Here is a 12,059-nt window from a genome sequence, read left to right on the forward strand (position 1 = left end):
AACTGCACAAAAGATAGCCAAAACACAAGGCAAGGTGAACACTGCATATATACTATATTGCAATCATCCCATGGAGCCGAGGCATGCCCGCATGAATGCAAGGGGAAGTTTAAGTTAGCACAGCAAAATAAACCCTAAAACAATTCAAGTTGCTTAGCATTTAGCAACTCTGATGAATTCAACTGTACAAGTTCCATTTCACCCTCTATCTCTTCACCTGCTTGCTCTTCGCCATACTTTGTAGCCGTCGATATATTGTTTGATAGGGCAAAACCGAGGGTCTCTTGAATATGTTAGGGTGAATCTTCAGCAGGTTCATGTAGAGCAGAGTTCTCATTAATCATTGCACTCACAAGTTACAACCTTGCTGACGAGGAAAAAAAGAAGCAAAACTGGGAATGATTTATTACTGGTTCTTCGGCCTCCAGTTTGTGACCAAATACTGGTTACCTTTGCTCCAAGCTGTCCCAAGTTGAGTTGGCTCGGCTGCTAGAGCTTCTTAGTTAGGTGAGGTTGATGGACTTCCGTCTTTAGTGTCGGAGCTAGTGAGTGGCCTGTTTCTCCCAGACCGAGACCGGACATTGTTCCCCACAGGGAAAGGCTCCTGATAAGGATTTGTAAAACCCCACGCCAGTCATTTCACAGCGTCATGTGGAACTCATGAACTCAGTATAGTTTGTACAACTAATAATCAATAGGTTTACCGTAATGACAATGGCAGCATAATAACTCATACCTGATCCCCTGCATTTGGACCATCTTTGTGGAAAAGGATGGGGCGGCACCATTTCTCTTCATTCATCAGGCTAGAATTCTGGAAATGGGCAATCAAAGCACTCCTCCCCTGGATCCTGGCGTACGCAAGTGACGCCACTTTCTCGCTATTGAACTTTTCCCATTTCTTGCCATTAAATGTCTGCAGAAAAGTATCAAGTCCAATTACTTATCAACATATATTCAATTGGAAACGGCGAGGCAGAGTAAACTAAATATACATAATCTAGTAAGGCATGGACATATAGCCATATACCTTGTAAAAAGGAATTATGTGCTGCGGATCAGTCATATTGATGAAAGCATAGCCCACATTACACTTGTTCTGTGGAAAGCAAACATTGCAACAGTTAGACCCTAGGAATTTTATGCAAGTTCCAGCCTTCGTACTAAGAGAAAAATAGAATAGTAGACCTTAAAATCAATTGGAAGGTAGATGAAATCATAGGTTCCTCGGTGATTCTCATCAATGACAGCCAAAAGCAGCTTACAATTGTACCTGTCGATAGCATCAAGTGTGAGTCAAGAAAAAAAAGGCCAATAAGATACACTAGCCTGAGTAATGTGCAATAAAAAAATTGGCACAAGGTGTAAACGTACTTGTTAGGAATGTTTTTTATCATCAGTGTGGTGCGCAAGTCTTCACCCTTTGTTATGCGGTCAATGTCAAGCTCAAATTGCTTCTTGTTTTCAGACTGGACAGCGTTTCCATCATGCCTGCGGCTCCTGATCCGATCATTAGTGGCATCATATGAAGTGGAAACACGGATCATAGGATTCCTTCCACTGGTTGCATGAAAAATTTGCTGAAGTGATGGAAATCCAGCACTTACAGGGGAGAACATGGTCTCCCTGTAATTTCCTCGGGTAGGTGCAAATACAGAGAGATCTGATGGATACAGTTGAGGACTGCCAGGAAACCCTACATTCTCAAGAGATCCTGGATGAAAGGAGTGCACATTTACAAAACCACCTACATTATTTGGAGCTGAACCCAAGTGATGTTGGTCCATAGGATGAGCACCAGTGTTCAGCATATGCGGTGGCACAGCAGCGTAACCATGCATTTGCATCGGTTGCTGAAAGTTCGACCACGACATTGGAGCAGAGGGGCTTTGAGGAAAACCATTTGGGTTATTCCAGGTGTAATGATGTCCATGAAGTGGGCAACTTCCAATTCCAGAAACCCCAAATTCTGAAAAAAAAATGTGCTGATGAGCTTTGAAACATACAAAAGAAAACCCCCTCGAAGTATCACATCGGCTAATAAGTCAACATATTTCTATCCATATAACCGAGCCTTGCAAAAGTACATAAGTGTAACATAATATTCTGGTGAATAAAAATGTACAATTATAAAACTGCAATCCCTATAAAGAGCAGTGATTTTCATGCTAAATAGTTCAAACAATTAAACAATTTTGGAAAGACAAAATGGCGGGCAGTTTGAGAAGAGAAGGTCTACCTTCGTTTTGGTCAGAGGAATGACCATGAAGGTCACTGGAGCCGACCTTACGATTATTATAATCTACTCCTTCAGTTAATCTGAAGCTAGCATTCCTGGCACTTGATGCCATGGACTTAGAGCTATTGCAAATACCGTTATGATACTCTGGCAGTGAGTGTGGGTGGAAGGCTTGCAGTCCACACCCAAAGTTGCCTTGACCAAGCGACCCGCTAGGTACACAAAGGGTGGCTTGGTTACTGTGCTGACGTGTAGATTCGATTCTGATAGGTGACGATAAATTTTGAGGACCATTCATAGAGAATTGCTGCCTAACCGGAGAATATAAATTATGTAGAGAGCCATGCTCCCAACTTTTAGGCCCCAACTTTCCTGTTTGACATGTGGAAAGATAAGTCCAAGCTCAAAATGTATAAATAGCAGGAAGTGTACAATGTTAAAAATGGCTACAACTCAAATATATACCAATGATCCCAGGTGCAGAGTTCTTAAGCTGGTGAGGTTCAGTGTCCTGCTCCCATTCTCCAGAACATTGCTGTGTGAAGCTGTTGAATACAGAGCAAACATGTTACTTCACCGCACAAACTGATAGGGTTAGGTGGCAATATAGTACGACTGCCCTAGCACATAACATGAGAATGACAAAAGTTATAGTTGCATTGACAATTGGTTTTGTTTTCATGCAAACAAAAAGTTAGAATGATTCATACTAGTTGATTTCCGGTTACCATGGATGGAAGGAAGAATAGACAGCCCAATAAGTACATTGACTGAGTCAGCACCCACAAAGGCTACAAGAATCTGTGAAAAATGTGAAGTAGCATATGTTTTCCTTGCACCTATGAGTACATGCAGCATTAATTTGTTCTTTGTCCCATTGCCTAAGATTACTTCCAGTGTCTTGGAAAACTTCCAAGCATATATTAGTGCAGTATGAAGAAAGATAACAATAGAAAGCGCAAGTATGACAAGGCAATTAGTCCTTATGAAGAAAAAGAACAATATACAGTGCTCATACTACAAGATAATACCAAAATGGGGTAAATAAAAAACAGCCAAGCTAATTACCAGGATTTTGCTCCTCCAGGATGACTAAGCTCAACCTTGATTTTTGGGCATGACATATCACCCTTATTAAGGTCATTCAGCGCTGCCTCTGCTGCTCTAACATCATAGAACTCCACAAATTTCTTATTGCAGCTTGTAGGATCCCTGCAAATCTATAACCAACAAAAAGAATGGTCAAAAAAGTTTGAAACTTGAATTTTGTTAAGCAAGTTTAGGAATAATATTACCTCCTTGACATCACCATAAACACTAAGTATTTGGAGAAGCTCATCGTTGGAGGTGGAAGAGTCAATGATGGATACCGCCAGTATTCCGTTATTGAGATCTTTGTTTGGAACCTGTTCCTAGTAAAGTAGCACACAATGATGGCATCAACGAATTTGCATAGATTTGCATCGTTAAAGCAAATCGTTAAGGTAGTCATTAAGTGAAGTGAACAAGACTTCAGGAAACAAAAAACTCTAGCATGATGCCATATCAAGATACTTTAAACACAAATGCCATATCAAGTATGCTTGTATCTATCTGACAAATAAGCCATGGTGACAAATACTTCTAGTTTCCTAGATGTGACTGAGTTCTAGAACCAGATACAGAAACATGCAAACAGTTTAGTTCAGAAAAAAAAGACAAAGCATATTGGAATGGAGGACATTGAGATATACTCATTTTTTTGTGATAACCGTTGCAGAATAAGCTATGGTGGTTAGATACAGGCATGGGCACATCCTAGGTTCCACCTATTATCTTGTTGTGCGATATGGGACCATCGTCTTACCAAGGTACAAGGTTCATCTTAGTGTAAGAACTGAAGTGGATTCTGAACTGGGTGCTCATTACTTATTGAGTCATTGTTGTAGACATTTAATTTTTTTGAAAACTAGAGCTGAAAGAGACATAAAGGCATGTCATGCAAATTGCCGAAACATGATACTAAGAAATGCACGCCTTTCTGTGGTCCAAACCCGAGATGGGATACATTAAGTTGTTATTTGCTATTTATTGGCAGAAGTTTTTACCGGGTGACAAGTGTGTAATGCACAATTGCTCATGCTACCTTTCAGGACATAGCATAACTTTTTTTTTTCCGATTAATACAAGAAACATATTCTTGCATACTGGCAAACTAATTTCAGAGATTGAATAAGGGACAGGTTATGAAAACATGTCCACATCAACAAAACTGATAATGTGCTTACCTTAGGAATGGAAAATTGTACATCAAGGTTCAATAGCCCCAGAGGTTTCTTATGCAGTGCTCTCATTGCATTCTTGGCAGCTCGTATGTCATAGTAAGACACTGTAACAAATCCATGGTTCTTGCAGGAGGTGTAAAGTGTCTGTACGTCACCATATTGCTGAAGGTCCAGATGAAAGATATATTATATATGTGTGTCTGAAAGAACAGTATTTACTAAAGTGAAATGAAATATGAAGAAGGAACAAGGGAAGTGTTGTTGAAACCTGAAATAGAACCTGTAGCTCAGAATCCTCAATGCTTGTGTTAATATTTTTAATAGTAAGAGCTCTGGAAGGGTGTTTATTGATAGAGTGTTCCCCAGAAAGTTGACTCTTGAAGGATCCGTCATGAAATCTGTCACCATTGCTTGAATCATCATTCTCTAACTCCATTCCTCCTCCAGTGCAGAATATGTCTTCATCAGGATCATCCTGGTTAGACAAGTCAGTGTATTCAAAGCCATCAATAATGCCCGATATTAAATCATCATCATCGGGAAGGAGGTCTCCAATAGTTTGAGCTTCAATTTCTTTCATGGACCTTAGAGGTTCATCTCCATCACAGCTGGAGTTATTTGCATCAACAGATTGACCAAGAACACCACTTGCCATCAATCTCGCTGCAGAAACATGAAGGCAAGACAAACAAAACATCGTCAACATCAAGGTAAAAAAGGAACTACTTATACAGTATTTTGGCTGAATAATACGAGTAGTAATACAACTAAGTTTATTAAAAAAAGGAATGTAACTCACATTTGCTACTGAACACTTCAGAGAAGGAGCTGGATGAAGGGCCATTTCCATAACCATGCACACGTTGATCAGCACTAGTTGGTTCAACAAAAGCTGTCTCTCTTGTAGACAAGCCAAGCCTGGATCTGGAGCTACTGAGGATATCACCCCAAGAAATTGATGGTAATCTTGAAGCATTTTCTTCTTGCCCCATCAAATTACTGAGGTTAAGCACGTCCAATTGGCCCTTGAACGCTTGAACTCCTGGATGTTCCAGACCACATGCAGGATTTACTCCCATGGGATGGTCCTTTTCAAGTGGAGAAGCGAAAATTGACTTGCTCTCTGACATTAATGAACATCAATAAGTACACTCAGTTCCTAAAGAGCTGTTCAATCTATTGTCATGTTACAACCTTCAACACATTAGTTGGATGATACGTTGATAATGGCATTTAATTGCTAACTGCGCTTACTTAACCTTCCAACTAATTCCTACCTAACTGTCTTCAGCAAAAACTCTATAAACATTCTAGCGTAAGAAAGTTCCTGCTGATTCTCTTGCCCAATTGTGCCAGAGATACCTTTGTCTACGAAACGTCCAAAATGCTTACTAAAAATTGGATGGTAATCAATTAGGCAACCTAGGTGGCATCTAGTCCAGACGGGTACTCCTTGGCAAGAAACAGTCTGAGCTAAATTGATGCAGCAGCCCAACTTTCTGTTTTAGTTCGTTAAAATTAGCTGCAAACTTCTTAATGAAAAACCTGCTCAGGCACGTCCTCGAAAATAAAATTAGCTGCAAAGAACAGGCAAGAGTTGACCAGAACAACAAGCAACCAGAATATCCACACTATAAAACATGAAGCATGAGTTTATGAGTTGTTCTCTGAAGCATGAGTTGGACAAGGCAAGTTAGCTATGCATCTTTTTAGGAGATTTTATTGAACCTGCAATAACTCCGCTAACTACCAACAGTGAGTATTAAAAAGAACTCATACATTTTGTAACGATGTATTGAAATATAGAACACCTAACTGACAGGTTCCATCATGCAAGAAGCAAGAATCATGAAATAGTAATCACAAATTTTCAAATCAAGCATGATCCACACCTTTCTGATCGACCATTGACTCTGATTTCCAAAATCCAACTTGTCTCTGCATAAATCATGGAAAGGAAATCATGTAAGCAATATCATTTTGAATTGTCAAAAAAAATCAAGGTTAAGCTTTTCATTGTTAACCTCAGCAGGGACGAGATCCTCAGAGAAGAAGGAAGATGATGACTCTGACAGTGGACCAAACGCCCTCCTGTCTATGACTCCAGATGCTATCACCATAGGTGAAGGAAGTTTTGTCTTGACTCACTTTCTTTTGCTTCTGTAGTTTCTTCACCTCAACCTCTCGAGGTGATGGCCCCTCTCATTAATTGCCTGCTTAAGAAATATCGAAGGATAAGATTGAAAGAAACAAAGAGAAAGGATCTATATGAGCAACTATTTTAGCTCCCAAGCCCTACACTGTTTGAACTTTGAACAACTGCAAGTTTCTTTCAGATGCTTCTAGGGGGTGGAGAAATGTACAACGCCTCCTGGTTTTTTCTCAATGCATAGAAATCAAGAAAGGTAGTAATGGGGAGCGAGTTCACTATTGAGATGCTAGCCTACGGTACAAGGATAGATTACACCAGTCTTGTATCTTGAGGGATTTGCGCAAACTGTGGCAATGTTTGGGTTCCAACCAAAGAGGCCCTAACTCTGAAGCAAAATTAAGCTAATGGGAAGGGCAAAATTAAGGCAAGTAACTATGAAAGTCCTTAATAAGCTAATGGGGAACCGTCCGAATGGAACCAAAATTTATTGGGGAAAAGGCAATTCTGATAGAAACAGCTTTAAATTGATGAGCAAAACAAAATTTTCCTCTTTGTCTTTTCCTTGTTGTATGTGCATCCACAGCAGAAGAAGGATTCCCAAATGGGAAGGCAGCAATGTAGCATTTCCGCAGGGAACCCAAGCAAAAGCAAAAGAGAAGTAGCAGGAGGAAGGAAAAACTAACCGAGGAGGAGGAGGAGCACAAGTAGAAAAAGACCTATGTCTCTCTTGTTGTGCAAGTGCTTGGTTTGCTGCTTGGATTAATGCGTGCTGAGGTCGCTCCCTACCCTCTGATTGGATTGGATTAATGCGTGATGAGCAGCTTATATGGGATCGCTCGCAGTCGCAGGGATGGATGAATCACATCGCATGTATAAGGTGGAGAAGAAGCAAAGAAATGGAGGCAAGGGGAAGGCTTGCTGGTGGGTTGCTTCTTCCTGTGGCGTAAGGCAGCCAGCGATGGATTGGAGTCTTGGAGAATGGAGATGGAGATGGGGAAATGGAGGGAGGAGGATAAGCTAAGCACCACGCCTACGCGATTCCAAAACTCCTCAAGCAAAACAAAGCAGATAGATTTCCCCTGGCCACGGCGACACGCCTTCTCCCGCACTGCAAGCAAGCCAAGCCGAAGAAAAAAGAAACCTTGGTGCTAGGCAGCAGCAACGCAGATAACTACTACTCCACTCCACTCCACTCCACTCCACTCCATCTCCATCTCCATCTCCATCTCCATGTAGGATTGATTGTAGGAGGAGTAAATCACTTACTTGCTTAGTAATGGAATGGAATGAATCTTAGTCAGCCACACACGCATGCAGACAACCACTGAGAGAGATGCAAATGAGGCAGCAGTAACAATCGCTTCGATTCGAAATGCATAGATGTATGCCATTACCTTATAGCTTTACGCTAGCTGCTGCTTCCATTCTTTCTTTCTTTCTTTCTTTCTTTCTTTCCCTCTCGCCGCTTGCTTCACTTAGGCCGGCGTGAGGTGGCTCGCCGGCCGGAGTCCAAGGAGGAGGAGAAGAAGGCCGGCCTTTTTCCTCCTGTGTTTTACGAGAGAGAGAAGGGAACAGAACAATACTGATGGAGGAGGAAGACACGAAGCAGGAGGAAGGAAGAGAAACGAATGAATATTGAATAGTGCTCCGCGAGCAGAGCAGAGCAGAGCAGACATCACTTTATTTCATCTTCCTTGTTTTCGTTTAATTTACTTAGATTATTATTCTTTTTGCTGCTATATAGTACAGTACTGTATTTTTCCGGGATCCTTTCTTGTTGTGAAATCCTTTCTGTCACTGTCCAAGGGAATTGGATCTACAATAGAGAAGTGCTAGTAGAGTAGTACTATAAACCAAGAGGATATTATACTACAGTATATATGTTTGTGAAGATAGATAGAAAAGGAATTGAAGAATTTCTTCACGAGATATCTGTCCACATCGAATCGATCCTATGTACTCTTGCACAAAGAAGCAACCACAATGTATATTTTGTTTTTTTTCTGTGAACACTAATATAATTAATGGTGCCCAGCAGCAGCAGCATAACTAGGAGTATAATGGAGCTAGCTAGTGATATATAGAAAATCCTGTAGTCCTGCATGAAATTGTGAGTGAAAAGAAAGTCGCATCATATTCGGGAATGGCATCTGCCTAATGCTAGATTGGATGTTTTGTATAAGCTTTCGGTCAAACCTTTTGAATCTATGAGTATTAATATCTTTCAAAATATATAGATAGGGAATATAAAAATTAGGGTGTGATTGGTTGGGTGAGTTAGAAGCTAGATATAGTCAGCTTTATAGCTAAGCCAGGCCGGCCTAACCCAGGCTTGTGCAATGCTTTGCACACTGGTTCCGTGTTGGGTTTGCATTATTGCGCGTAATTATCAGTGTTTGGTAGGCTGGTTTGGGCTACATCTGTTCATCGACTTGAGAAAATGGTGAGCACACTGGCACATCATGACCATTTAACCATAGCCCTTGAAACCTTACCATGTATCGGCCGTCTTCATTTGCACTCGCTTCCCCCTCTCGTTCGTTCCCCACTCATTGACATCTAGTCACCAGTGAATCCTGTCACACGAGGCCACCAGAGAGATGCTGGGGAAGCGGATCGTGGTGGGGAAGGGTCACGGTCGTGGTCATGGAAGATCCCTAAGCTTCGAGGCATTTGGTGGCGCACGAGGTAGCTCCGCGAGCTTCGATGAAAGCAACACCGGGTGGTGACTAATCGCGCTCATGGAGGATACCAACTGTGGCTGTTGAAGATCTTCAACATCGGATGAGGCAAGCACAGAGAGGTCACCCATTGCACCGGTGAGTTGCAACCCTAAACCCTAATGTTAGGATCAATTTGTGTGTTCACTTAGGGTTAATCGATTTGTGGGTCATTTATGGTTAATCGACTTGTATGTAATTGAATCAAATTAGAATGGGTGCGCAATTTGGATATTGATCTTAGGGTTTGTTGTTATTGTAGCCAGATTCTGTGCCTGAGCATCCCAGAGCTTGGAGGAATCAGATTATGGCAGAATCAATCGGTGCACTGGGCTGTGATGTCACCATAACCTACATCCACGGAGGAAAGTATGCTGGGAAGGGAAGCGCACCGACCGTAGATTCATCGGATGACTGCTTGAGGTTAAGAATTTTGCATTTGATGTTTAGTTGCGCAATTTATACTTCATTTATATGATTACTCTTGTTACCAGCAAGAAGATAAAGAGCAATGACACTTCCTTCAATAGTGTGATGAGGAATGGAACGAAAGGGCATAGAAGAACTTCTGTCACTTCTGAGACATCATTGACAAGTTTAGGAAAGCTAGAGATCGAGTTGCTGGAAACCTAAATGTTGCCATCGCGATGAGGAATAATGCAATTGAGGAAAAGGAAGCAAAGGAGGCTGAGCTGAAGAATGAGGAGGAGGAGATGCTAAGGACAAAGCTATTGGCTAATAATGTGTGCTTCATGTATGAGAGCAGTATGAGAGCTGAGAGCGAGGACAAGAAGAAGGCATGGATGCTGGTGTTCTGCATGGTTAGGGTGATAATGGTCTTGTTGTTCTTTGTGATGGTAGATATGAAGAAGTGAAGGCAAGTGGTACAAGAAAATGTGAAGCTTTTGAGTTTACAACAGCTAGCACATTTTGTGTTGTATTGTGCTTCCTTAAAAAAAAGCAGTTTTGAAGGTCTTGGAACCCTAGCTAAGACATGTGTTTCATCGATTGCACCTATACAATCCTACAAGTCCAATGAACATGTCAATATATGTGTACACTTCAATTGTTGGTTCAATAATTGAAGTACATCAAGTGACATAGTCTAACCTTGAAATATGGATTCCATCTGCGACTGTTCTGAATTTTTGGTGGAATAGAGGATGGTAGAGGCACTATCATCTCATCTCTGAGTTCACCAACATCATACAACACCACTCTAAAACATACCTACTAATAGTTTCAGTTGACCTAAAGGTCAAGTTGATACATCTGAACCTTCGGTCGTGACCTACAATATAGAGAAACATTGCCACTTGCTTCTCAATGATGTTATTGATGCTATCCCTCAACAAACCCCTACTATGGAAAAGGTCACAAAGCTAGAAGAAGGGAGCCCTTTTCATCCTTAGTAGGTCCACACACTAGGTGTCATTGGAATGGTAGATTAATCTCTGGTTAGCCTGCGTTTCTTGGTCTCTCTCTAGCATAGGGCCATATGTCACAGAAGGACGAGTAAGGAAATGTGTAAACCTAACAAAAAGTCAGACAGTGACTATAACAACAAGAGCAGCATCCCTTACAATCAGCCGACGCTGTCTAGTAGCAAGATCCATTTTCCAGATAAAAAAATGAATGCATATAAATTAGTTAAACTAGTGGTGCTTATACTGTACAAGTTACTTCAACATGAAAATGACACAACTGTGACACCATCAGATGCACCACCCAGTGCTAATCTACATCATAAACCATGTTCTAGGGATAAATATTGGAGCAGTTTCTATAAGAAAACTCATATGGAACACCGCAAGCAATACAACCTTAGCCTACAACATGCATCAACAAACAAAGCGGATCTAGCCAAACCATATATTAAAAAACAGATCTACTCCAATAGATATCTACACGAAGAGGTCATAGCAAAAAAGCACCGAAGAATCTAAAATGGATCCACCATGGAAATAAAAAGGCAATACATAGCATGAGAGAAAGGGTTAGGGTTCGAAGAGAAGGGCGGAGGATACTACACTGATTCCTTCCGCAACTAGCACCAGATGAAGAAAGAGGAATGCCGTGGCACATGCATGCCGATGGGCCAAGTTCCTCTGGAAGCACCGTTGGATCTCGCTCACCATGAGGAGAGAACGAGAGATGGTGAAAGTGAGAGGAGGTGAGAGCAAGAGGAGGCGACATGAATGAGGTGAGTGAGAGCTAACCCTAGTAATACGGGGGAGGTGTAGTGCGGGGACGAGGTGGGCTGCACATTGCATTGCTAGAGCCATCTCCCACTCATACGGACACATAGAGTATGTTTGGCTTAGCTAGTATGCTCGATTTTAGGTGTACTATTGAGGTCAGGCTATCCGTCATCTTTTAGCTTAGCCGGGCCTACTTTAGAGGGCTGTTTTGGCAATAAAACAGTGTGCGGCTGTATTACGCAAACGTGTCTAAATGTCTAGCTACCAACCAATCACACCTATAGTAAATCCTACTACTACTACTGGTGCAAGAGTAAATTATGTGCTATGAATACAGTATAGTAGTATAAATTACATACTCTTACATACTAGGAATAGATGATCGAATAAATTGTAGTTGAAGATATGTATCCTGTGGTGGGTACTCTAACATGAGCATGGGCATGGCCATGGCTGAACTGACCCGAGGTCATGTCATATCAG

The 12,059-nt window shown here is 41.4% G+C and overlaps 1 protein-coding gene across 3 annotated transcripts; it reads right to left on the minus strand.

The window, feature by feature from the left end:
• Positions 1 to 24: 24 nt before the first annotated feature.
• On the minus strand, positions 25 to 8,325 carry LOC133884353 (protein MEI2-like 3). 3 transcript variants are annotated; one of them, XM_062323731.1, is made up of 15 exons: positions 8,050 to 8,325; positions 6,528 to 6,716; positions 6,396 to 6,441; positions 5,303 to 5,626; positions 4,772 to 5,166; positions 4,507 to 4,665; positions 3,535 to 3,645; positions 3,308 to 3,459; positions 2,705 to 2,784; positions 2,240 to 2,611; positions 1,375 to 1,969; positions 1,189 to 1,273; positions 1,031 to 1,099; positions 737 to 916; positions 25 to 604 (listed from the first exon to the last, which is right to left on the minus strand). In XM_062323731.1, the coding sequence occupies exons 2-15, from the start codon at positions 6,621 to 6,623 to the stop codon at positions 500 to 502; spliced, it is 2,769 nt and encodes a 922-aa protein (XP_062179715.1). In that variant the 5' UTR covers positions 6,624 to 6,716; positions 8,050 to 8,325; the 3' UTR covers positions 25 to 499. The 3 variants fall into 3 exon arrangements, with proteins under 3 accessions (XP_062179715.1, XP_062179713.1, XP_062179714.1); XM_062323729.1 differs by having other exon boundaries at positions 3,535 to 3,651; positions 8,050 to 8,324; XM_062323730.1 differs by lacking the exon at positions 8,050 to 8,325 and adding an exon at positions 7,339 to 7,853 and having other exon boundaries at positions 3,535 to 3,651.
• Positions 8,326 to 12,059: the final 3,734 nt, after the last annotated feature.

Source organism: Phragmites australis, chromosome 11, assembly GCF_958298935.1.
Source record: "Phragmites australis chromosome 11, lpPhrAust1.1, whole genome shotgun sequence".
NCBI classification, from domain to species: domain Eukaryota; kingdom Viridiplantae; phylum Streptophyta; class Magnoliopsida; order Poales; family Poaceae; genus Phragmites; species Phragmites australis.

Bases quoted from the DNA above. Each gene is read 5' to 3' on its own strand.
- LOC133884353 (XM_062323729.1), bottom strand. From the start codon at position 6,623: ATGGTGATAGCATCTGGAGTCATAGACAGGAGGGCGTTTGGTCCACTG. The intron at 2,785-3,307 runs GTAATTAGCTTG...TGTATTCAACAG, and splicing joins CCTGGAGGAGCAAAATCCTG to CTTCACACAGCAATGTTCTG. The intron at 917-1,030 runs GTATATGGCTAT...ACTTTTCTGCAG, and splicing joins ACATAATTCCTTTTTACAAG to ACATTTAATGGCAAGAAATG.